Genomic DNA, 27,757 nt, shown 5'->3' on the forward strand with positions numbered 1-27,757 from the left:
TATCTTTATTAGTTGGCTATGTACCACAGGCTTTTAAGGTGGCAGTAATTAAACCATTACTTAAAAAGCCATCACGTGGCCCAGCTATCTTAGCTAATTATAGGCCAATCTCCAACCTTCCTTTTCCTTCTCTCAAAAATTCTTGAAAGGGTAGTTGTAAAACAGCTAACTGATCATCTGCAGAGGAATGGTCTATTTGAAGAGTTTCAGTCAGGTTTTAGAATTCCATCATGAGTACAGAAACAGCATTAGTGAAGGTTACAAATGAGCTTCTTATGGCCTCAGACAGTGGACTCATCTCTGTGCTTGTTCTGTTAGACCTCAGTGCTGCTTTTGATACTGTTGACCATAAAAGTTTAGTACAGAGATTACAGCATGCCATAGGTATTAAAGGCACTGCGCTGCGGTGGTTTGAATCATATTTATCTAATAGATTACAATTTGTTCATGTAAATGGGGAATCTTCTTCACAGACTAAGGTTAATTATGGAGTTCCACAAGGTTCTGTGCTAGGACCAATTTTATTCACTTTATACATGCTTCCCTTAGACAGTATTATTAGACGGCATTGCTTAAATTTTCATTGTTACGCAGATGATACCCAGCTTTATCTATCCATGAAGCCAGAGGACACACACCAATTAGCTAAACTGCAGGATTGTCTTACAGACATAAAGACATGGATGACCTCTAATTTCCTGCTTTTAAACTCAGATAAAATAGAAGTTATTGTACTTGGCCCCACAAAATCTTAGAAACATGGTGTCTAACCAGATCCTTACTCTGGATGGCATTACCCTGACCTCTAGTAATACTGTGAAAAATCTTGAGTCATTTTTGATCAGGATATGTCATTCAAAGCGCATATTAAACAATATGTAGGACTGCTTTGTTTTGCATTTACGCAATATCTCTAAAATTAGAAAGGTCTTTGTCTCAGAGTGATGCTGAAAAAACTAATTCATGCATTTATTTCCTCTGGCTGGACTATTGTAATTCATTATTATCAGGTTGTCCTAAAAAGTTCCCTGAAAAAGCCTTCAGTTAATTCAAAATGCTGCGCGCTAGAGTACTAACGGGGACTAGAAGGAGAGAGCATATCTCACCCATATTGGCCTCTCTTCATTGGCTTCCTGTTAATTCTAGAATAGAATTAAAAATTCGTCTTCTTACTTATAAGGTTTTGAATAATCAGGTCCCATCTTATCTTAGGGACCTCATAGTACCATATCACCCCAATAGAGCGCTTCGCTCTCAGACTGCAGGCTTACTTGTAGTTCCTAGGGTTTGTAAGAGTAGAATGGGAGGCAGAGCCTTCAGCTTTCAGGCTCCTCTCCTGTGGAACCAGCTCCCAATTCAGATCAGGGAGACAGACACCCTATCTACTTTGAAGATTAGGCTTAAAACTTTCCTTTTTGCTAAAGCTTATAGTTAGGGCTGGATCAGGTGACCCTGAACCATCCCTTAGTTATGCGTGCTATAGACTTAGACTGCTGGGGGGTTCCCATGATGCACTGAGTGTTTCTTTCTCTTTTTGCTCTGTATGCACCACTCTGCATTTAATCATTAGTGATTGATCTCTGCTCCCCTCCACAGCATGTCTTTTCCTGGTTCTCTCCCTCAGCCCCAACAAGTCCCAGCAGAAGACTGCCCCTCCCTGAGCCTGGTTCGCTGGAGGGTTTCTTCCTGTTAAAAGGGAGTTTTTCCTTCCCACTGTCGCCAGTGCTTGCCTCACACCGGGGGTCGTTTGACCGTTGTGGTTTTCCGTAATTATTGTATGGCCTTATGCCTTACAATATAAGGCCTCATTGGGCAACTGTTTGTTGTGATTTGGCGCTATCATAAATAAAATTGATTTGGATTTGATTAACTAGTAAAAATTTGTTTAGTAAGGCTCCGATAGCCATAAACCCCATTGAAGACCCACTCTTGGACTGTATTAATGGCTTCTTGCATCGGGATTCATAATGTAAGAACCATTTCCTCCCTTTTCACCAGATCACCCCATCATCCGCAAACAGTGCCACACGCACAATAGCTTGAATGTCAACAAACTTCTGTTGACCATAATAGAAAACAATAATGGAACTGATAATACTCCCCTGTGGAGTACCGTTGCCTACTTGATAGCAGTTACTCAAGATCCCATTTATAGACCCTGAGTCACTCGGACTCTCTGCACCTCCTGCATCCTCTTGCTCACCTCGCACCCTTGGTATGCTGAGCTGTGGTCACCTCCACAGTTGCTGCACTTCAGTTTAGCCTCCGCGCTGCACTGCCCATATTCATGTTCACCTCTACATTTACTGCATCGCTGCTTCCCCTTACAGACGGCCGCAATCAATCAATCAATCAATCAACTTTTTCTTATATAGCGCCAAATCACAACAAACAGTTGCCCCAAGGCGCTCCACATTGTAAGGCAAGGCCATACAATAAATATGAAAAACCCCAACGGTCAAAACGACCCCCTATGAGCAAGCACTTGGCCACAGTGGGAAGGAAAAACTCCCTTTTAACAGGAAGAAACCTCCAGCAGAACCAGGCTCAGGGAGGGGCAGTCTTCTGCTGAGACTGGTTGGGGCTGAGGGAAAGAACCAGGAAAAAGACATGCCGAGAAGGGGGCAGAGATCGATCACTAATGATTAAATGCAGAGTGATGCATACGGAGCAAAAAGAGAAAGAAACAGTGCATCATGGGAACCCCCCACAGTCTACGTCTAAAGCAACATAACCAAGGGATGGTCCAGGGTCACCCGATCCAGCCCTAACTATAAGCCTTAGCGAAAAGGAAAGTTTTAAGCCTAATCTTAAAAGTAGAGAGGGTATCTGTCTCCCTGATCTGAATTGGGAGCTGGTTCCACAGGAGAGGAGCCTGAAAGCTGAAGGCTCTGCCTCCCATTCTACTCTTACAAACCCTAGGAACCACAAGTAAGCCCGCAGTCTGAGAGCGAAGCGCTCTAATGGGGTAATATGGTACTACAAGGTCCCTAAGATAAGATGGGACCTGATTATTCAAACCTTATAAGTAAGAAGAAGAATTTTAAATTCTATTCTAGAATTAACAGGAAGCCAATGAAGAGAGGCCAACATATGCTCACCCGTGGGCAATGTTGGGCAATGTGCCCAAATTTCTGGCACTTGAAACACCGAAGAGGCAGTGGGATGTAAACCCTCACAGGATAACACATACAGCCAGTGAAGGCCCTCTCTGGAAGTTCTGCTTCATCAAATGTCAGTACAAGTGAGAGACTGTCAGTTAATACTCCACTCCGATGTGTTTTCAGCCGTTTTGTGTCTTTTACTCTCACATTGGTGATGCTCTCTAACACACTATTGGTTCACTTAATGGGACATCAGATATCACACCCTTCACCAGTTGCTTGTCAAAAACCACTGAACACTTAATTTTGTAACCGTACAGTTTAGTAATTTTGACTGCTTTTTTGTTGTTGTTCCCCATCCATACACATTATCACCAGACACCCGTCTCTTAGTTTTTTAGCATACTTCACCTCCCCAGTCTCCTTGTGTAACGCTCTCGTAAGGCGTATTGGACTCCAATCCACAAATATGGCTCCTTCCTGCATCAACTTAACACTTTGCACTGCTCACTCCTTTCCACCACTTAATCTCTTGTCGTCATCACTTGCTCAACGTGTTTGATTCATTTTCCGTTTAGTCCCCCTGTACTCAATCCATGGTTCAGAACTCCCGCTACCTTCCATCTCCTCACCCTTGCTTCCTGACACTTCAGTCCCAGCTCCCCGCTCATGACCATCCACAGTCCAGGTGTTGCCAACCGCCTCCTCTCGTCCGCTGCTCAACACAGACATCCTCCCCAGTCCACGGCTTTTCCAGACAAAACACACGACAAAAAATAGCAACGAATGAAACTTAAACTGTCGCTACTTCACTTGCTTCAAACACCTCCAGCTCCCTCAACAAAGATTTCACACCAGCTCTCTCCAAACACCAATGCCACATTCGATCTGTATACTCCGGTGATGGTGGCCAGTTTATCTATGGTTCTACATAATGTTCTCTTTGCACAAATTTTATCTAATTCATGGTTGTAAAAGTAACCTAAATTTCTTAAAGTAACGGACAGAAGATGTGAGACTGTTGTCAGTCTACGGCACTGATCTGTGTTATATAGAGATCAGGAGTCTACGGTCACTGCTGAGGGAAAACATTTCTTCACACAATGGGTACGCGACAGCTGAAACAAAGCTGGCAACAAAACTATCACACTTTCACGAGCGCCACTAACTTAACTTATGACAAGCTAAAAGTGGACGCTCTCGTTTTGGCCGAACGTCTAGCCAGTTTCTGGGGATTCAGTATTAGTACACGCCCGCGGCCGACGTGCAAGATGGATTCCTGCGCAAAAAAGTAGTTCCCAGCATCTCATCTAAATCAATTCTAAAATTTACCAGTAATAAAATTGTAAAGATAACTGAAGTTTTAAGAGTGGCCATAATAAATATTTAAGAAACTTAAAGTTTATGAGCAACTTCACCTGTTATCGCTCAAGCACATTGTAAACATTGACACGATGGAGTTTGATGCGGAAGAGTTCGATACGATTGGAATGTTTTGATTAACTTTTACAGTTGGCGATGAAAGACTTGGGTGTCAACTTCGTGTTAAAGTCAGAACAAGAAGCTGCACTGAAAGAGATCGCAGAGATGTCGGTCCAATGAGAATGGCATTCTGAGCAGGGTGCAAAACTACGGTAAACTCCGTGCTCAAAATCCGATCAGAGATCAGCGGATAGAAACCTGAACCCGAAGAAAGCGGAACCATTTGTAGTCAGTGTTTCTCACGGACAGAAATATTTGACGCTGTACGAGTGTGGTCTCAGTCACTGATCGGTGGGTTTCAGTCCGTGACGTCGGAACAACTGTAGTTGTTTTAATAAAGTTGTAGTTAGCGTTATGTTATGTCTTTTAATGTTCGTTCTGGAGCGTAATAATGGGAGTTCAGGGTCTGTGGAGGCTGCTGGAGAGCACAGGGAAACCCATCAACCCTGAGACACTGGAAGGAAAAATCCTTGCTGTGGGTATCCTTTTTATTTCATCCTGGTGATTCAGCAACTATCTATTATTTATTTAGAAAAGTATTACTTTTGCCCTCTTACGAATACGCACCTTTATTGGAAACTTTTTTGTGTCAGCCTCGCCAATCCTTTGTATATAGTGTACTTTTATTTCCTAAATAAATAAAAAAATATATATATAATTTGTTTATTCTCAGAGGTGATTTTATAATTATACTTTTTAATTTGCCCAGTTTACACTGACAAGCCATGCATTATATATGTATTTTAGTTTTGTGTTTAGTTCTTATTCATATTTATTTCATGTAATATGTGTCAAATCTGTTTGTTGATGTTACTAATGTTGGCTAAGCTGCACTAACCGTAACCAGAGGCTTGCAGATATTAGTATTTGGTTGAACCAGGCGGTTAAGGGGCTGAGGGACCGTGAAGGTAACAGCGTGCACAATGCACACCTCCTCACTCTGTTCCACCGCATCTGCAAGCTGCTCTTCTTCCGCATCAGGCCGGTCTTTGTGTTTGATGGTGACGCACCGCTGCTGAAGAGGCAGACGCTGGTAAGGACCCGTCACACTGCATGCAACCTTTAGAAACAGCGTTCAGAGTTGGCCCCTTGCCACACACACACACACACACACACACACACACACACACACACACACAGCAGGGCAACTATGGAATCAACTCAAACCAGCAACACAAGATCACCTGGTGGACTCTTTACTGTAGTGTCCATGCACTGTAATTATTTAAATGTTTTAAATGCATAATAAGCACATTTACAAGACATACCTAATCGCACAAAATATTGTATTCATGCAAATTGGCTTGTAATGCTTGTAATTTTGCCTCTGTACACTACAACAATGGAGTTGAAATTAAACAGAATGTACTTGTAGTGTAAACATTCATTCTTAATTTATGAGGTTTAATAAAAAATATTATGCGAACCATTTAGGGGTTAAGGCCATTTCTATATAAACTTCATCAAAAAAAAAAAAAAAACCCAGACTAGCTCTATCCTCGAGCATCCCGTGTCCCTTCTGGTGACTGCAGGTGAAATTTCATGTCTTAAGAAAATGTTGCTTTTGTTGTGCCACTACACTGTGATGTTGTGCAACAGACAAAAGTTGTACCATGTGCAGTTGTATCAGTCACAACAACAGAAGCAAATAACTCCTCTGAGTTGTCATTGTGTCTTGGTGGTGTCTTTTCTTTGTTTGTTATGTGTGTCTTGAATGGGGAGTCTTTTACTGTAAAATAAATCTGCCCATGAGGGCAAATAAAAGGAGCCTGGTGGTTTCCCTGTACTCATCTCCTGTTTGCATAGTCATTCAGTTTTTGAAAACTACCTACTCTGTATTTCTTAATGATGGATGGTAATGAAGTCCAAGAAACATTGAGTGACTTGGGAATGTTCACATGTTCATCCACTGACTTGTCTACAGAAAACTGGCTGGAAGAGTGATGATTTGTATGAGTAATAATTCTTACATTTGATTGGTTATTATGGGCTCTGAAAATGTAAGATTTGTGTATACACATGGCTCTTACATTAAATATTTAGTGGTCGCATCTAATTTAAATTTTTTTAACTTTCTGGGTAAGTTAAATTGGTAATGACGGCAAACATTTATCAAAACATGATAAATGCTTGATGTAAGCCGACTTGTACGTTTCTGCCAGATCGATGAAGTGTGTTATTCCCAGCTCCTTTGACGATTTACATAGCTCTTGGTGGTGTTTTCTTGCAGGCTCTGAGGAGGCAGAGGAAGGAGGAGTTGAGCCTCGAGTCCAAACAGACCAAGGAGAAACTTCTAAAGACATTCCTGAAGAGACAAGCTATCAAAGCGGCACTTGGAGACCGCAGGTGAGATTGCAGTTAACTGGTCTATGAATTCAGTTCAGTTTATTTACGTATGCAGCACTGAATCACAACATAAGTCGCCCCAAGGTACTTCACAAAGAAAGGTTTAACCTACCCCGAGTGCAAGCACATTGAAAAATGTGATAAGGAAAAACTCCCTTAGGCATTTTTGAACACAAGAAGAAACCTCAAGCAAACCAGACTCAGTGGGATGATCATCTGCTTTGGCCATACTAACAATAACAAAATAACAAATAAGCAAAGCACAACAAAGAAGTGTCAAACATGCAACACAGAATTTTTTCAATTTCAATTAATTTTCATTTATATAGCAGAGTTGCCTCAAGGCGCTTCACACAAGTAAGGTCTAACCTTACTAACCCCCAAGCAGCAGTGGTAAGGAAAAACTCCCTTTGAGGAAGAAACTTCAAACAGACCAGACTCAAAGGGGTGACCCTCTGCTTGGGCCATGCTACAGACAAAAATTACAAAACAATTCACAAAGAACAATTCACAAGAAATGTTGGCTCTATAAGTAACCAAATGCATATAGAGTCCAGTGGCCTCAACAAAACATGGCCCAGAAAACATCCAAATGGTGCAGAGCAGAGTCTCAGTCAATGAAATACCACCAGTGAGTCAGTGTCCAAGGAGGAATCTAGCAGGAACACCCTCAGAATACACCATCCAAAGTCTTCCAGAACTCCTCAGCACAGTCCAGATTTTCCAGACTTCCCTATAAACTTACATGCCCCAGTTGTGGAAAGAAATCATACACTCAACAAAAATATAAACGCAACACTTTTGATTTTGCTCCCATTTTGTATGATATGAACTCAAAGATCTAAAACTTTTTCCACATACACAATATCACCATTTCCCTCAAATATTGTTCACAAACCAGTCTAAATCTGTGATAGTGAGCACTTCTCCTTTGCTGAGATAATCCATTCCACCTCACAGGTGTGCCATACCAAGATGCTGATTAGACACCATGATTAGTGCACAGGTGTGCCTTAGACTGCCCACAATAAAAGGTCACTCTGAAAGGTGCAGTTTTATCACACAGCACAATGCCACAGATGTCGCAAGATTTGAGGGAGCGTGCAATTGGCATGCTGACAGCACGAATGTCAATCAGAGCTGTTGCTCGTGTATTGAATGTTCATTTCTCTAACATAAGCCGTCTCCAAAGGCGTTTCAGAGAATTTGGCAGTACAGCCAACCAGCCTCACAACCGCAGACCACGTGTAACCACACCAGCCAGGACCTCCACATCCAGCATGTTCACCTCCAAGATCGTCTGAGACCAGCCACTCGGACAGCTGCTGAAACAATCGGTTTGCATAACCAAAGAATTTCTGCACAAACTGTCAGAAACCGTCTCAGGGAAGCTCACCTGCATGCTCGTCGTCCTCATCGGGGTCTCGACCTGACTCCAGTTCGTCGTCGTAACCGACTTGAGTGGGCAAATGCTCACATTCGCTGGCGTTTGGCATGTTGGAGAGGTGTTCTCTTCACGGATGAATCCCGGTTCACACTGTTCAGGGCAGATGGCAGACAGCGTGTGTGGCGTCGTGTGGGTGAGCGGTTTTCTGATGTCAATGTTGTGGATCGAGTGGCCCATGGTGGCGGTGGGGTTATGGTATGGGCAGGCATCTGTTATTAACGAAGAACACAGATGCATTTTATTGATGGCATTTTGAATGCACAGAGATACCATGACGAGATCCTGAGGTCCATTGTTGTGCCAATCCAAGAACATCACCTCATGTTGCAGCAGGATAATGCACGGCCCCATGTTGCAAGGATCTGTACACAATTCTTGGAAGCTGAAAATGTCCCAGTTCTTGCATGGCCGGCATACTCACCGGACATGTCACCCATTGAGCATGTTTGGGATGCTCTGGACCGGCGTATACGACAGCGTGTACCAGTTCCTGCCAATATCCAGAAACTTCGCACAGCCATTGAAGAGGAGTGGACCAACATTCCACAGGCCACAATTGACAACCTGATCAACTCTATGCGAAGGAGATGTGTTGCACTGCATGAGGCAAATGGTGGTCACACCAGATACTGACTGGTATCCCCCCCCAATAAAACAAAACTGCACCTTTCAGAGTGGCCTTTTATTGTGGACAGTCTAAGGCACACCTGTGCACTAATCATGGTGTCTAATCAGCATCTTGATATGGCACACCTGTGAGGTGGGATGTATTATCTCAGCAAAGGAGAAGTGCTCACTATCACAGATTTAGACTGGTTTGTGAACAATATTTGAGGGAAATGGTGATATTGTGTATGTGGAAAAAGTTTTAGATCTTTGAGTTCATCTCATACAAAATGGGAGCAAAACCAAAAGTGTTGCATTTATATTTTTGTTGAGTGTATGATTAATCTATGGATATCTAATAAACACAACATGAGTTTGGAGTGGTAGTATTATAGATTACAGTGTCTGTGTTTGAAACATCTGTCTTTATTCCCCCAACCACAGTAAAGATCCTCTGCCCAGCCTCTCCAGTGTGAGAAGAAATGAAGTGGATGAAATGTATGTGCTACCAGCCCTTCCACCTGCAGAGGAGGAGGAGGACAGAAGCAGGTCTGGGTCATGAGAAAGGATATTTCTAGCTAGAAATCTTTTAGGCTCACATTTGTATTTGTTAAATATTCATGTAGAGTAAGTTCACTGAAAAGAGCCACAAACCAAACTATTCACAGCACTTCACTTTTTCCCCATTTAGTATTACAGCTTTATCCCAAAATGGAGTAAATTCATTTTTTCCCTCAACATTCTAATGACAAAACCCCATAATGACAACATGAAAAAAGTTTTTTTTTTTTTTGCAAATTTATTTAAAAAAACACACACAAACAAACTAAGAAATTATGTGTACATAAGTATTCACAGCCTTGCTTAATACTTTGCTGATGTACCTTTAGCAGCAATTACAGCCTCAAATCTTTTTGAATATGATGCCACAAGCTTGATGCACCTATCTTTGTGCAGTTTTGTCTATTCCTCTTTGCAGCCCCTCTCAAGCTCTGTCGGGTTGGATGGGGAGAGTCGGTGCACAGACATTTTCAGATCTCCAGAGATGTTCAATCAGATTCAGGTCTGGACTCTGGCTGGGCCACTCAAGGACATTCACAGAGTTTCCTGAAGCCACTGCTTTGATATCTTGGCTGTGTGCTTAGGGTCATTGTCCTGATGAAAGATGAACCGTCGCCCCAGTCTGAGGTCAAGAGCGCTCTAGAGCAGGTTTTCATCCAGGATGTCTCTGTACATTGCTGTATTCGTCTGTACTTCAATGTTGACTAGTCTCCCAGTTCCTGCCGCTGAAAAACATCCCCACAGCATGATACTGCCAAGACCATGCTTTACTGTAGGGATGGTGCCTCATTTTTTCCAAACATGATGCCTGGCATTCACGCCAAAGAGTTCAATCTTTGCCTCATCAGACCAGAAAATTTTGTTTCACATGGTCAGAGAGTTCTTCAGGTGCCTTTTGGCAAACTGTAGGCAGGCTCCCATGTGCCTTTCCTAAGGAGTGGCTTCCACCTGGCCATTCTACCATACAGGCCTGATTGGTGGATTGCTGCAGAGATGATTGTCCTTCTGGAAGGTTCTCCTCTCTCCACAGAGGAATGCTGGAGTTCAGATATAATGACCATCGGGTTCTGGGTCACCTCCCTGACTAAGACCCTTCTCTTCCAATTGCTCAGTTTAGATGGGCAGCCAGCTCTCGGAAGAGTCCTGGTTGTTCTGAACTTCTCCATTTATGGATGATGGAGGCCACTGTGCTCATTGGGACCTTCAGAGCAGCAGAAATGTTTCTGTACCCTTCCCCAGATTTGTGCCTCGAGACGATCCTGTCTCGGTGGCCTACAGACAATTCCTTTGACTTCATGCTTGGTTTGTGCTCTGACATGCACTGTCAGATGTGGGGCCTTATATTTTTTGAGCTTCATAGCAAAGGCTGTGAATACTTATGTAAATGTGATTTCTTAGCTGTTTTTATTTTTAATAAATTTATGGAAAAAAAAACATTTTTCACATTATTATTTTGGGGTATTGTGTGTAGAATTTCGAGCAAAAAATGAATTTCTTCCATTTTGGAATAAGGCTGTAAGATAACAAAATGTGGAAAAAGTGAAGCACTGTGAATACTTTTCTGATGCACTGTATATGTGTGGTAGCCATTTATTTTCCTGTTCATGGCTTTACTAATTTTTTTTTACTTTACTACTTTTTCTTAATCTCTTCCTCACTCCTGCAGTTCAGAAAAAGAGGAGAAAGATGAGATGGAGGAGATGGTTGACTATCCTGCGTATCAGGTGAGACAAATCCTGAAAACAACAGACATTAATTTGTGTTTCATACACACACACACACACACACACACACACACACACACACATATATATATATATATATATATATATATATATATATATATATATATATATATATATATACAACCCCAATTCCAATGAAGTTGGGACGTTGTGTAAAATGTAAATAAAAACAGATTATAATGATTTGCAAATCCTCTTCAACCTATATTCAATTGAATACACCACAAAGACAAGATATTTAATGTTCAAACTGATAAACTTTATTGTTTTTGTGCAAATATTTGCTCATTTTGAAATGGATGCCTGCAACACGTTTCAAAAAAGCTGGGACAGTGGTATGTTTACCACTGTGTTACATCACCTTTCCTTCTAACAACACTAATTAATTGTTGAAGCTTTGTAGGTGGAATTCTTTCCCATTCTTGCTTGATGTACGACTTCAGCTGTTCAACAGTCCGGGGTCTCTGTTGTCGTATTTTGCGCTTCATAATGCGCCACACATTTTCAATGGGCGACAGGTCTGGACTGCATGCAGGCCAGTCTAGTACCCGTACACTTTTACTACTAAGCCACGCTGTTGTAACACGTGCAGAATGTGTCTTGGCATTGTCTTGATGAAATAAGCAGGGACGTCCCTGAAAAAGACGTTTGGATGGCAGCATGTGTTGCTCCAAAACCTGGATGTACCTTTCAGAATTGATGGTGCCATTACAGATGTGTAAGTTGCCCATGCCATGGGCACTAACACACCCCCATACCATCACAGATGCTGGCTTTTGAACTTTGCGCTGGTAACAATCTGGATGGTCTTTTTCCTCTTTTGTCCGGAGGACACGACGTCCATGATTTCCGAAAACAGTTTGTAATGTGGACTCATCAGACCACAGCACACTTTTCCACTTTGCGTCTGTCCATTTCAAATGAGCTCAGGCCCAGAGAAGGCGGCAGCATTTCTGGATGTTGTTGATGTATGGCTTAGAGTTTTAACTTGCACTTGTAGATGTAGCGACGAACTATGTTAACTGACAATGGTTTTCTGAAGTATTCCTGAGCCCAGGCGGTAAGATTCTTTACACAATGATGTTGGTTTTTAATACAGTGCCGCCTGAGGGATCGAAGGTCACGGGCATTCAGTGTTGGTTTTCGGCCTTGCCACTTATGTGCAGAAAGTTCTCCAGATTCTCTGAATCTTCTGATTATATTATGGACTGTACATGATGGAATCCCTGAATTCCTTGCAATTGAATGTTGAGAAACATTGTTCTTAAACTGTTGGACTATTTTTTACATGCAGTTGTTCACAAAGTGGTGATCCTCGCCCCATCTTTGCTTGGGGATGGCTGAGCCTTTTGGGGATGCTCCTTTTATACCCAATCATGACACTCACCTGTTTCCAATTAGGTGTTCTTTGAGCATTCATGAACTTTCCCAGTCTTTTGTGGCCCCGTCCCAACTTTTTTGAAACGTGTTGAAGGCATCCATTTCAAAATGATATATGATATATGATATCAATATATATATATATATATATATATATATATATATACACACACACACACACACACACACACACACACACACACACACACACACACACACACACACAGAGTTGTGCTCAAAGGTTTACATACCCTGGCAGAATTTTTGGTTTTTGGCCATTTTTAAAAGAATATGAATGACAACACAAAAACTTTTTTTTTTACTCATGGTTAGTGGTTGGGTGAAGCCATTTATTGTCAAACAACTGTGTTTCCTCTTTTTAAATCAAAATGACAAGAGAACTACCCAAATGAACCTGATCAAAAGTTTACATACCCCAGTCCTTAATGCTGTGTATTGCCTCCTTTAACATCACCAACAGCTTGGAGTCTTTTGTGGTTGTTGTGGACGAGGCTCTCTGATGGTAAATCTGCCACTGAATATGTTTTGGACTTTATTTACATAAATGACAAAGAAATACAAGCAATATGGCACTCTATGGTACATCTGCATGGAGTAGACAGTTCTCAAAAACTGAGTGACTGTGCAAGAAGGAGAAGAGTGAGGAAAGCCACCAAGACACCCAGACAACCCAGAAGACGTTATAGGCTTACGTGGCTGTGATTGGAGAAATTATGCACAGTGCAAGCTTTGCATTTTGTATCACCAGTTATCCATCTTCATGATGAAGTGGTATAGAGGAGGATTTTCTTAAAAAGTAGACCTGAAAGCTACAAATTGCCAGAAGGTACATCTGAGATGCAAACCTGGATTTGATCTGCTTTGGTAAAAGAAAATCCTTCTCTGCTCTACTCCACTATGAAGCTAAGAGTAGTGATGCCGCATATCATATCTTAGATCTTGTTCTGACTTATGGTATGGAAATAGAAGACTTAACAGTATTCCCTGAAAACTCCCTTCTGTCTGATCATTTCTTAATAACATTTACATTTACTCTGATGGACTACCCAGCAGTGGGGAATAAGTTTCATTACACTAGAAGTCTTTCAGAAAGCGCTGTAACTAGGTTTAAGGATATGATTCCTTCTTTATGTTCTCTAATGCCATATACCAACACAGTGCAGAGTAGCTACCTAAACTCTGTAAGGGAGATAGAGTATCTCGTCAATAGTTTTACATCCTCATTGAAGACAACTTTGGATGCTGTAGCTCCTCTGAAAAAGAGAGCTTTAAATCAGAAGTGTCTGACTCCGTGGTATAACTCACAAACTCGTAGCTTAAAGCAGATAACCCGTAAGTTGGAGAGGAAATGGCGTCTCACTAATTTAGAAGATCTTCACTTAGCCTGGAAAAAGAGTCTGTTGCTCTATAAAAAAGCCCTCCGTAAAGCTAGGACATCTTTCTACTCATTACTAATTGAAGAAAATAAGAACAACCCCAGGTTTCTTTTCAGCACTGTAGCCAAGCTGACAAAGAGTCAGAGCTCTATTGAGCTGAGTATTCCATTAACTTTAACTAGTAATGACTTCATGACTTTCTTTGCTAACAAAATTTTAACTATTAGAGAAAAAATTACTCATAACCATCCCAAAGACGTATCGTTATCTTTGGCTGCTTTCAGTGATGCCGGTATTTGGTTAGACTCTTTCTCTCCGATTGTTCTGTCTGAGTTACTTTTATTAGTTACTTCATCCAAACCATCAACATGTTTATTAGACCCCATTCCTACCAGGCTGCTCAAGGAAGCCCTACCATCATTTAATGCTTCGATCTTAAATATGATCAATCTATCTTTGTTAGTTGGCTATGTACCACAGGCTTTTAAGGTGGCAGTAATTAAACCATTACTTAAAAAGCCATCACTTGACCCAGCTATCTTAGCTAATTATAGGCCAATCTCCAACCTTCCTTTTCTCTCAAAAATTCTTGAAAGGGTAGTTGTAAAACAGCTAACTGATCATCTGCAGAGAAATGGTCTATTTGAAGAGTTTCAGTCAGGTTTTAGAATTCATCATAGTACAGAAACAGCATTAGTGAATGTTACAAATGATCTTCTTATGGCCTCGGACAGTGGACTCATCTCTGTGCTTGTTCTGTTAGACCTCAGTGCTGCTTTTGATACTGTTGACCATAAAATTTTATTACAGAGATTAGAGCATGCCATAGGTATTAAAGGCACTGCGCTGCGGTGGTTTGAATCATATTTGTCTAATAGATTACAATTTGTTCATGTAAATGGGGAATCTTCTTCACAGACTAAAGTTAATTATGGAGTTCCACAAGGTTCTGTGCTAGGACCAATTTTATTCACTTTATACATGCTTCCCTTAGGCAGTATTATTAGATGGTATTGCTTAAATTTTCATTGTTATGCAGATGATACCCAGCTTTATCTATCCATGAAGCCAGATGACACACACCAATTAGCTAAACTGCAGGATTGTCTTACAGACATAAAGACATGGATGACCTCTAATTTCCTGCTTTTAAACTCAGATAAAACTGAAGTTAGTGTACTTGGCCCCACAAATATTAGAAACATGGTGTCTAACCAGATCCTTACTCTGGATGGCATTACCCTGACCTCTAGTAATACTGTGAGAAATCTTGGAGTCATTTTTGATCAGGATATGTCATTCAAAGCGCATATTAAACAAATATGTAGGACTGCTTTTTTGCATTTACACAATATCTCTAAAATCAGAAAGGTCTTGTCTCAGAGTGATGCTGAAAAACTAATTCATGCATTTATTTCCTCTAGGCTGGACTATTGTAATTCATTATTATCAGGTTGTCCTAAAAGTTCCCTAAAAAGCCTTCAGTTAATTCAAAATGCTGCAGCTAGAGTACTGACGGGGACTAGAAGGAGAGAGCATATCTCACCCATATTGGCCTCTCTTCATTGGCTTCCTGTTAATTCTAGAATAGAATTTAAAATTCTTCTTCTTACTTATAAGGTTTTGAATAATCAGGTCCCATCTTATCTTAGGGACCTCGTAGTACCATATCACCCCAATAGAGCGCTTCGCTCTCAGACTGCAGGCTTACTTGTAGTTCCTAGGGTTTGTAAGAGTAGAATGGGAGGCAGAGCCTTCAGCTTTCAGGCTCCTCTCCTGTGGAACCAGCTCCCAATTCAGATCAGGGAGACAGACACCCTCTCTACTTTTAAGATTAGGCTTAAAACTTTCCTTTTTGCTAAAGCTTATAGTTAGGGCTGGATCAGGTGACCCTGAACCATCCCTTAGTTATGCTGCTATAGACGTAGACTGCTGGGGGGTTCCCATGATGCACTGTTTCTTTCTCTTTTTGCTCCGTATGCATCACTCTGCATTTAATCATTAGTGATCGATCTCTGCTCCCCTCCACAGCATGTCTTTTTCCTGGTTCTCTCCCTCAGCCCCAACCAGTCCCAGCAGAAGACTGCCCCTCCCTGAGCCTGGTTCTGCTGGAGGTTTCTTGTTAAAAGGGAGTTTTTCCTTCCCACTGTAGCCAAGTGCTTGCTCACAGGGGGTCGTTTTGACCGTTGGGGTTTTACATAATTATTGTATGGCCTTGCCTTACAATATAAAGCGCCTTGGGGCAACTGTTTGTTGTGATTTGGCGCTATATAAAAAAATTGATTGAATTGATTGAAATATCAAACACATGACAATGTAAAATGGGATTTGGCAGAATATGACTGCTTTAATAATAATATTTTTGAATCCAAGACCATTTCATTGAACATTAAAATCTGGATTATAAAACATCATGAATCAAACATTTTTAAACAGTTTTAAATCTGTAAGAGCTCCGTGTGGCTGTTAATTAACGAGTGTTAAAGGCTAATCAGCCTTTTTGTGCGTAATTGTTGGTAAACGCACAAAATTCACACATTTGAGACATGACATTGACAATTAATAAAGCAAATTAGATCCACCTTGGATTTGCTGTGGCGACCCCAAGTGCAAACAAGGGAGCAGCCGAAGGGACTTACTTACTTTGGTATGAAGAGTATTTACCATTTTATTGTACCTACATGTGTCACTGAGCAGCATTTATTTGTCGCGTTGGAGAACAACATGAAAGTAATCTGTGTGCTGTGGACATGCTGATGCATTGTTTTTCCTTGATGCTGTTAAAAAAATACTGGTGCTGTTGTTTAAACCATGCAAAAAAGCATACAAAGACACGAACATCCAAACCAGTTATTGCTCTCAAAAACACTCTTTAGTTACAGACCAAGCCAACGATGTAAAAAAAAAGATCAAAGTATGATTGATCGAGATGAAAAAAATTAATGCGTCATAGGAGCTGTAATATATTGATCTAAATTAACATATTATTGTGACAGGGATTATATATGTGTGTATGTATATGAGATTGGTCAGAGATTAAAGGATTCTTAACTGAGCGCAGGGCCAATAATTTGTTTATTATATGTCTATTATGCGCACACACACATACACACACACGCATGCATGCATGCAAACTTATGGTATCGCCCGAATGTGAAAGCTGCTGATGGTGTTGGGGTCGTAGTCGGACCTGTTCGCTTTCTTCACTTCCATGAAGAACTTGCTAACAGATAGTCCCGTCGTTAGCTGGTAAGCTTTCAATCTGTGTGATTTTTTTTTTTTTTTTTTTTTTTTTTTTTCCTGATGTTGTTTACATATTTATGGAGTATGTCCATGCCCGACTTGGTTTTTTAATCATGTTTTTAGCTTTCTGGTTTGTAACAAATGTCATCCGTGTGCCGGATCGAAGAGCATGCGTAGCCTTGTAGCCATATAATAATTGGTCTTATCAAAAACATCAGCCGTTTTAAAACTAGAAAAATTTGTCTGCATCAGCAGATATGAAGTAAATGTCAAAGAATGATCCAGAACTCTGTTTCATTCTGAATACTGTATGGAATTTGAATTCCATTTTTTTCTTTTTTAACCTGACATATATACCTTAAATCACTTTCAAATGAAATGGACTAAGAGAGAGCACATGTCCAATCACTGTTGTCTTTATCAGCCATTCATAACCACTTTTTTTTTTGTGGATAAAATCTGTCCATGGCTTTTTGAGTTAAGAGTGCATTGTGTGAAATAGGGTTCTTCTTTTGGCTGCTCTCCTTTTTGTTCGGGGTCACCACAGCAGACTCTATGGATCAGCATGTTGACTTGGCACAGCTTTTATGTCAGATGCCCTTTCTGACCGAACTCCAAATTATCTGGAATGTGGAGCACAGGTGACCTCAAACTGGGGATCTTCTGTTTGGGAAACAAGCGCGCTAACCACGTGCACCATATTGTTCATTCTTAGTGAAATAACATTCTTCTTGATGATGGTTATTCTGTCAGATGACTTTATTTAGCATTACTGCACTGTTTGATGTCTGAAGGCCAATTGTCTGCTGTCTCTTAGGAGGGTTTTTGTGAAGATCCCAAGTCGGTGAACATTAACTCAGAGGAGTTTGCTAGCCTGCCTGCTGAAATAAAGCATGATATTCTCAAAGATATGAAAGAGTTTTCCAAAAGACGTCGAACCATGTACTACAAACCCCCAGAGGTACTGCTTATTGTCGGTCACATACTTGCACACATACACAGACACATTTTTCACTTCCATCATGGACTTGTTTGCACTTGCTCCCAGCATTCAGGAGACTTTTCTCAGTACCAGTTGGCCGGCCTGTTGCAGCGAAACCAGCTTAACCTGTGTCTGGAGGGCGTGGAGAAAGAGATGTGCCAGCGGAGCTCTGGCAGTGCTCCCCAACTCTGTCAGGGGGACACGGATCAACAGAGCATAGAGTCACATAGATTGGTTTCAGAAGACTTCTCACATTATATCCTCATTAAAGGTGCGGCAGTTTTGGAAAAGTGTTTGCACCGTCACAAGACCACAGTATAAATGTGTCGTCACCACCATACAATGTTTCTCGTACTTTAAAGTAAGATAAGAACAAACTCATAAACTAAGGATCCAAGAGACTTCAACCGAGCTGGAAATTTAACTGAATTGAATGTGAATGGTAATGTTCCATACGTGTGCATGTTGTTGTGAAGAAAGTGACATTTATTGGTGGGCACCGGGAGTTCAGCTTGTCAAACCTACGAGAATCATGTTAGTATAGTCCTGACTCCTGAGTGCAGTGATTTGCTACTGGTGGTCATCTTCACTCGTGGTTTGGCCAGACATGCCTGAAACATCCACCTTTCAAACTACGAATCACAGGACAGTACATGAGAGTAAGAACAGCATCAAGTCAGGGAACTGGAAACAACACCACAGGGTTAAAGCACCAGTTACTAGTTATTAATAGAGAAGAACCTCAAGACTCCCAAGACTGACTGATCATCACCTGACCCCCATCTCACACATCATTTCTGCAACCAGGCATGTCACACCACTAAAGATGTCTGGCAGTAGCTGTTTATGACATGCAAAACTATATTGACTATTATTGGTTAGTTTCACCATGTTGTGTTGCAAGATGATCTGGCTCGTCTGGTGGGTTGGATGCATTCTGAGGTGTCTAGCACACGGGCTGTCCCATTGACAGTGTCAAATCAGAACACCTGAGACTGTTAAAAAAAAAAATGCTGAAACATCTCGATTACATTTCATGAATTAAGCTGATCTGGTTTGGTATGAGAAACGGGCACATTTGTGGGTGTCTGCTTTGTGCCATACGCCAGTAAAAATGCCTGATACCTGAGACAGTACTAAATATTTCCAATTAAGGTCAGACTACCACTGGAGCTGATCTAGTACAGGTTTGCTGAGCTCGATTTTTTGGGGGGGGGGGGGGGTGGGGGGTGCCACTGAACTTGGTGTATGCATAACACATAGTGACCCCAAAAAGCATATTGATTTTGGGGTTTAAAAGTCAAGGTCACTATAATGAACTTTGTAAAAAATAAAAAAAATAAAAAAAATCTTGTCAGCACAATAACTTCTTTCCTAATTGGCTGATTGTCAACAAACCTGCTATGTTTCTTGGCATGATGACCCCAAGAACTACTCCCACTGAACTATTCTTTGTAAAAGCCTTCTGCAGAAGTGTTACTTGTCAACGATAAGCTTATCAGCATTTGCCCAGGGTGCTGTGGGTTAGTGCATGTTATGCGCTTCTTTCTCATTGCATTACAAGCTACAGTACATTCACTGTACTTTGCCCAACAGATACTATCACATTTTTGACAGTAACATGCAAATTCGTGTTACTGTACAGATAATTGGTTACTTTTCCAGCTAGGCTGACACACCCATCCCAAGCTTGTACTTTGTTGTTTTAGCAAAGGTTTCACAAAGTTTACATGAAGCTTATGACTTTAATTGGCCCACAGTTTGGTCATTTTGTTATATCTGTTTTGGTAAATGCGATTTGACTTGATTTAGACACAAAACTAAAAATGTACATTGTTGTTTTTTCCTACTCAGGTTCCACAAAGAGCGATACTGTTACAGAAAGTCAGCCTGCAGCTGCGCTGTGGACCGGGAGCTCCTTCTCAGGTTTCAAAAGACGAGGTGTTGACAGAGGCGAGCCCCTGTGGCGGCCTGCTGGTCAAGAGGAAGAGGAAACGAGTGGCCCCTCGTTAGAAGAAATGAAACCCGCTGTATCAAAGCCCGCTGTGTCCTCTCAGGGCGACACGTCGCCCCCGTCCCCTCGGACGCTCAGGGCTATTCAGAGTGCGATGAATGACAGTTCAGATGAGGAGAGTCAGAGTGGAAGTGTTTCTCCTCGCACTCTGCTGGCCATCCAGCAGGCTCTGGAGGGTGACGGCGCCGCCGAGAGCAAAACTCTGAACAGCGTGTCGACCACTGAGGCTCAGGTCCATTTTCAGCATCATGTGCCACCAGTGGTTATCAGCATTATAGACGAAGAGGCAGAGCTGGAGAATGTGCCAAAATTTCTTAATTATAAACCCAATATAAATTTAAATTGTGAGGGAAAGCAGAGAGGTCAGAATGCATTTGTGACATGTGATTTGTTTGTTAGCGGTTCTGAAGATGAGATGGAAGATGTGATAGGGCAGAGAAACAGAGCGCTTCAGCAACAGTTTGACAGAGAAAAAGAAGCAGAGAGCAACAAGGAGTCAGAGGTGAAGTCAGAAGACCAGACTTCTACTGACAGGAGAAGACAACCTGAACAACAGGGAGAACCGGAGAAGAACGAATCGGACCACGGACAGATGACTTTAAGCTTGAGTCATAAGAACGACCAACTTCGCAAAACTGTTGCTGCAGATAAAAACACTTTATCTGTTAATCTTTCTGCTCAGCTGTCTGGAAATCCATTCAGCGTGGCAGAGTGTCCATTCCTGCAAGAGCAGAAACAACAACATACTCCAGTTCTTGAGGACAAGGTTGGAGATGGTGTGAACTCAAAGGGCAGCGAGGAAAGCGATTCTGAAGGTTATAAAGTCCTGCACAGTTTAGATTTTGTTTTTTGTTTTATGGATAGATGTTGAGTAAAGTGGTTTCATGTCTTCTCACAGAGAGCTTTGTTGAGGTGTCAGAGGAAGAATTCAAAGAAGAGGATGCGGATGATTCACCTACAAAGAGTAGACAATCTCCAGAAGATGTTCATGAAAATGGGACCAAGAGTGAAGAAAAACCAGAAGACAGTTTGACAGAAGACATAAACAAGCAGACAGAAGAGAAGGACGTAAAAGAGGGAACACAGACAGACTCCAGTTTAACTCCTGCCACCAATGAGTGGGAACACTTTGATCTGGTAAGTACTTTTAATTATACTTTATATAACCCTAGTAAGTCCCTTCGGCTGTGGTGGGGTTTGAGCGGGGAATCTTCAGCACTGAGACAAAGCACATTAACCACCACCCCTGTTGTACAACCCTATAACCCTAAATACAAGCTAGGGCACTGTGCTTGTGGAGTGCAAATCTCCACCAACACTAATGTCCAATTCCACAATTTTTTACCGTGGGAAAAAAAATTCAAGGTCAAAGTCCTGTTAAAAGTAGGTTTTCAGAAGCTAAATTTGAAGTGATCAAATGTCAGGAGTATGTTTTTAGTTCATGCATTTAAATAAAAGGTTTTTTGTTTTTTTTTTCGTTTTTTTTTTTTCTCATAATTTTTTTTTTTTCCTGAATTCTTTTTCCAGATAATTTTGACAGAACATTGGTTATCTCTGCTATGTACAATTTGTCATTTCTTTTTAGTACTTGGTTTCTGACTAATACCTGGAGAATAGACAGGCAGGCATAATATTGGAACCTGCATCCAATTTTGGTGGTGTTGGTAAATCCATAACAGAAAAACGAGTGATTGAGGCACTTTTGATTGAGATATAATGCAAAATGTATAACAAATGGGCTTTTTAATATGAAATTCAAATGTTCACAAAATCCACAATCCGGTGATAGTGAGTGCCAGTCTGCACTTCACTTTCAAATATGAAAGTGATTGGAGCATGTTTGATTAAGATATAATGTAAAATATACATTAAATGGGGTTTTCAATGTTAAATTTAAATTGCCACAAAATCTGTAATCTGGATCAGATCTGGAACAAACTGTTAGTCAATAAAGATTACCATCCTACACAGCGCTGTCAAATATGAAAGAAATTAGATCCTCCAACTTCATTGGCAGAAGTAAAAATAGTTGGGATGATGTAGAAAATGCCAATTTAAAAACAACAACAAAAAGTCAGTGATTCTTACATTTATTCTGACTTCTGTTTGATTACAGACAGCATGAACACATGATATTTTATGTTTTGTGTGGTCAGCCTTATTTCATTTAATCATTCCTCCATTTCAGGCCTCAACACATGCCAAAAATAATTTGGGAAGGAACAATTTATTCTAAACATAAGAATTAAAGCACATAGCCAGTTTTCTTGAGACAAGTCAGGGGATGCACTTATGTATGGACTCCATTTATGTAGCACTTTCATGGTCCAAGGACTTTACAGTGATGCCTCACATTTACCCATTCACACTTTGTATTGCAGGACCAGTAAATAAATAAACTGACATGACCAGGATCGACCAGTTGGCTCATGTCAGTTTATTTATTTATTTGTTTTTTTTGGGGGGGGGTAAGTTTGTTTGTTTAAGCGTTGCATGGGACAGGTGAAATGCAGATGTGCAGTTTGAGGTTGAGCTGCTGAGCAGTTTGTGATGGTGGGTGTTTTGTGCTGCAGGAGGAGCTGGAGACTCTGAAAAATTCTCTGCAGGCCGAGCAGAGCAGCCTGAGGGAGCAGCAGCAACATCAGGAGAGGATGGCCAACACAGTGACTGGACAGATGTGCCTGGAGAGTCAGGTGAATTCAGTCATGCTGCACACAGTGTAGAAGGTCTTTATTTAGGCCATACCACCTCTACAGTAGGTCAAAGCACCAGTCCTACCTGTTTTAGGAGAAACATTTCATTCATAAAACTGTCTTAACTTGTATGTTTTTAAGTTTCCTGACACTGCTCTTTAACATGGATTTGATGCAATACCTGCTCTCATCTGTTCCAAAATAGGCCGACATTTTCATCACTTTTCATGTGAAACAGTTCATAAGGTTTTTGAGTAATTATTCAAACAATGTCTGTTATTGATTACAAGCTGTTAAGAGAGAAGATCTTTATCAGGGCCCGGTTTCATAAAGCAACCTAATCTTTTAGTCTACTAAACTTGCTTAGTGGACTACAGTTAGTCACCCAACATTATCCGTGTAATCACCGTTTCACATCGATGGCTAAACTTGTAGATTAGCTGTTTTACTTTAGTCGACTTAGTCACAGGCATAACAGCTTTGCGCGTGCTGTTGCCGAGAGACAGCTCAATGCGCGACAGTTTTGTTTACTTCCGGGTTGGTCGTTGTCATGAACTATCTAGCCTTTGTTTCATTAACTAGCTTTATTAACATTTACGGACCCATACGAACTGCAGAACGACGTACTTAGCCTAGCAGTTTCACTCTTCAGTTTCTTCTACACTTTCATCAACCTTTTTGTGCACACAACGCTGCTCAGCGTAACAGCGACGCCCGGTGGCTCGTGTGAGAACTGTCACAAATGCATCATGACAGTCGTCTGTTGCAACCGCGGCCAAAAGCAGAGGAATTTCTCCTTTTGAAGGAATATGAGCGATGTAAGGGTGCTTTTGAGTGTTCCATCAAGTGGTGGTACATGGTAGCTGTCATTTTTTGAGGTAAGACATTGAAGTTTTATCGACTAAAATAAGATTAGCCTCCTCTGTACCAGCCTAAAAAGTTTAGTCGGGTAACGTGAAACTCCAGCCGACTAAGTGCTTTGTGCAACTAACATCAAAATTAGTCAAGTAAGTGAGTTTATTTGACTAAACAAGATTAGGTTGCTTTCATTGCTGTGATTTCAAACCTGTCAGTGGCTCGGTGGCCCCAGGAGAGTGTATAAGCGCTGTTTTTAATGTTTGTGCACTGACACTTGTGCACAGCTTTCCAGCGGTTTCAGTCTGTGGCACATTTCCTCCTTGACATCAGGAGCTGCTGCGGTTGTTTGGCGTGCCGTTCCTAGTGGCGCCGATGGAGGCCGAGGCTCAGTGTGCGGTGCTCGACCGCGCTGACCAGACCCACGGGACCATCACAGACGACTCTGATGTGTGGCTGTTTGGAGGACGACACGTATACAAGAACTTCTTCAGCCAGAACAAATACGTTGAGCACTATCAGTTCAGTGACCTGCAGAGCCAGCTCGGTTAGTTTCAAGTGTTTTAGCATTTTAGCGAACTAGTGTAGGTTACCAGGTTTCCTCAATACAGATGTTAAAGTTTTTAGCCAGAAATACCCCACAGACACTGAGATTATGTATCCTAAAAGAAGCTTGTTTTTGGTTTTATATAGAAAGGAGTTGTTGCCACAGGAAAAGGCGTATCTCTCCATCTCTCTCCTGTGTGGACCATGTGGGCATGACAAACAAAATGTAGGCTGGATCAGTGGGCATGTCCACAGCCCAAGCAGATGTTTTTATGTGGACCTTTGTGATGTCACAGAATTAAAAAATCAAGCCGTCTCTGAAGCAGCTTTAGCTAAATTCAGGAGCATTTCTCCACACACAGACATAGAACTGTGGGACTTTGAGTGTTCCAAACATATTTAACAGTAAAAGGCAGATGTGAAATGATTTGGCACAATATGAGACATTTATTTTTAATTTTCCATGGTGCAGCTTATATATTGAGATGTTGGATGTTAGAGGTTTTGTAAAATAAATAAATAAATAAAAATATGTCAACACCTCAATGTTTAAAATAAGCAAATGACAAAATGTAGATGCGAACAAGGTGTAAAAAATAATAGTATTTTAATTAAAAAGAATCACAGTGATACATTTATACCTCTACAAATACCTCTTCCTACCTCAGTGGCATATTTATGGAAAGTGGGAAGAAGTTGGAGCACCTGGAGGGAACCCACACAAACACGGGGAAAACATGCAAACTCCACATAGAAAGGACCAGACAGGAAGTGATCCCAAGACCGTCTTGCCACGAAGCCACCATAATGGGATATTTTAGATTGTTAATTGAAATAAGGACCTCTTAGGTAAAGATTTATTTATGTTGAATGTTTTGAAGTAATGCGTCATTAGATGGTCACACTTTGTGGCACTTTTATTTGGCAGTTAATCAAGTTGATGCTGTTGTATGTGTTTGCATGCAGAGTTGTTAAGCGTGTACCAAGTTAGCACATTGTGCGGTGTAAATCCGTCACGTTTTGGCTGCTTGTGTCAGGCACAGGTGTTCGTGGTGACTGATGGACTGTCCAAAAAATATAATGAACTGCCCTCTGTCCAAAGGCAAAAATGCTTTGTTCACTCACATGTGCAGTAGGAAAATCAAGCACAGAGAATAGATTAATCGCTTCAGAAAATTGATCAACTGGGTATGTGATTTATGGCAAATTTTGTCAGTTACTGAGTTGTTGTTTTTTTTTTTTTTAAATAATGTAAACTGTTCTCTGGTTCCACCACACCAATAGTATGAGTCTCTTCCTCTCTCCCCTGCTGTGGACTAGGTCTGGACAGGACTAAACTCATAAATCTGGCCTACCTGCTTGGCAGTGACTACACAGAGGGCATTCCAGGGGTCGGACATGTGACCGGGATGGAGATACTGAATGAGTTCCCTGGTCCAGGCTTAGAACCTCTCAGACAGTTAAGGTTGTGTGTTTAATGATTTGAGTTGAATATGATGAGATGACCTGAAAGTATGGCTTTTCAGGTTTTTTTCAAAACCTCTTCACACATTCATAATCTAACATGAAAGGCATCCTTTAATCATAATGCTGACTGCAGTTCATCTCATATTGGCTGACACAGCTACAGTAAGTGACAATGGGTGCATGTTTTATAGATGCATGTGAACCATCACATAACTTTTATAAGGAATTTCCAAAAAAATCCAAAAACTCACACCCTGCACTGTGTGAAACACACACAAAAATAAGCATGCATGCAAAGTCTCAAGGCCATCTGCCTGCATGCACACAGAGATGTTCTAATCATGGATATCTCCTTGGACACTGCGGATAATTAAACATCAATAGTGGTGCAGCTTACTTAAAATTTCTATAAAAATAGTTGAATTTGTGATAAAAGCATGGAATTTGGCACAGATATTCTAAATTAACTAATGTTTATTTTCAGATACGGAGCCATCCTAGAGCTGCCCTCTAATGAGCTACAGGGGTCAATAAAGAATTACACAGGGGTCAACATTTAAAGAAGCTCCAATCATGCTGCAAATATATACCACATTATTTGTCTGATCATAATGATTCCAAAAAGGTATAGTTTGGACTATCTGTGACTGAATTCCATTGAGTTATGGGGTAAAAACAGCAAAAATGGTGACAAAGGTCAGTTTCAGTTTGTACAGGGGTCAAAAGTTAAAGTCGCTCCAATTCTGGTAAAAAAAAAATGATGCAAATTATTGGTTGAGTCAATAGCATTTTAAAAAGGAATAGTTTGCACCATCTGTCATGCTTAGTTTTCATGTTACGGAGTAACATATGTCATAGAATCCAATGGATGTAGACCTTCTTTGACCTTTACTTTGGAGACCAAGCATTCAACAGTCAAAACTATTCCATTTATTATTCCTTTATTTCATCCAATAATTTGCATCACTTTTTTTACCCAAATTCCATGCTTCATTTCCACATCTGAAAGGTTGTTTTTGCCCTTCTGTTCTATGATTACACTATGTAGATATTTGTGACAGCTGTCAGGTTCAAAGTGAAGATTTTTGTTCATAAATATTCATTTAGGGTGGTTCTTTGTGAAAATGAGTCTTCATGCACTCCAGCGCAATGGTTTAGAATGTGTCTAATTTATCAAGTCAGAATGTCCATGTGACTGCTGTCAGTTCATAATACTGCAAAGTCAACAAAAATGTATTTAATTGATTAATTTGTTTTAATTTGATGTTGTTTTTATTTGGTTCCAAATTGGAAATCCCATGAATAGAAGGTATCCAGGCAGTTTACCTACTGTAGCTGTAATTACGCAGGCTAGTGATGTGAATAAAATTAGACATGAATCATATAGGTCAGTACTAATGTTGGGGAGTAATATCATAAGCACAACTTCAAAATCGCTGGAGTGGAGCTGTGGCCAGATTAGCGGTTTAAGTGAATGTAGGTAAAGTGATGTAGGCTTTTCAAGTAAAACTCGAATCTGTAATGAATTATTTTCAAGTTGCGCGGGCATCTTGAAACTGAGACTTCCAGTTAGTGGAGCCTCTTGCTCGCGTGTTTGCCACATTAGAAACAACAGCTCAGCTGTCAGATTTCCAGGGATTGAAATGGCCACTGGAGGCGAATTCCACGCCCTATCGGTAAGTAATTTTGTTGTCGTTGTTGTTAACCCACAAGGAATGAGACAGAGTGCTGCAGCGGTGTGAATGTCGATGTAAAGCCCTGGTCACACGGCACTAACAAAGGACACTGAAGCCAAAATGAAACAAGAAATCTGGATTAACATTGACTTCGGAGACATCGTTTAACTGTTGTCCAGCTTCGTTCCTGTAGCTAGTGCTTTGTCAGAATAT

The 27,757-nt window shown here is 40.9% G+C and overlaps 1 protein-coding gene across 1 annotated transcript in view; it reads left to right on the top strand.

The window, feature by feature from the left end:
* The first annotated feature begins 4,832 nt into the window (after positions 1-4,832).
* Positions 4,833-27,757, top strand: part of ercc5 (excision repair cross-complementation group 5) — a 51,983-nt gene continuing 29,058 nt past the window's right edge. The window contains exons 1-12 of the mRNA XM_034192624.1: positions 4,833-5,065; positions 5,444-5,619; positions 6,817-6,932; positions 9,430-9,534; positions 11,213-11,270; positions 18,129-18,272; positions 18,360-18,564; positions 20,148-21,122; positions 21,206-21,444; positions 22,881-23,000; positions 24,189-24,402; positions 25,722-25,866. Coding sequence (XP_034048515.1) covers positions 4,978-5,065; positions 5,444-5,619; positions 6,817-6,932; positions 9,430-9,534; positions 11,213-11,270; positions 18,129-18,272; positions 18,360-18,564; positions 20,148-21,122; positions 21,206-21,444; positions 22,881-23,000; positions 24,189-24,402; positions 25,722-25,866 — 2,585 coding nt within the window. The 5' untranslated portion in view covers positions 4,833-4,977. The remainder of the gene's footprint in view (positions 5,066-5,443; positions 5,620-6,816; positions 6,933-9,429; positions 9,535-11,212; positions 11,271-18,128; positions 18,273-18,359; positions 18,565-20,147; positions 21,123-21,205; positions 21,445-22,880; positions 23,001-24,188; positions 24,403-25,721; positions 25,867-27,757) is intronic.

Source organism: Thalassophryne amazonica, chromosome 2 (assembly GCF_902500255.1).
Source record: "Thalassophryne amazonica chromosome 2, fThaAma1.1, whole genome shotgun sequence".
NCBI classification, from domain to species: Eukaryota; Metazoa; Chordata; class Actinopteri; order Batrachoidiformes; family Batrachoididae; genus Thalassophryne; species Thalassophryne amazonica.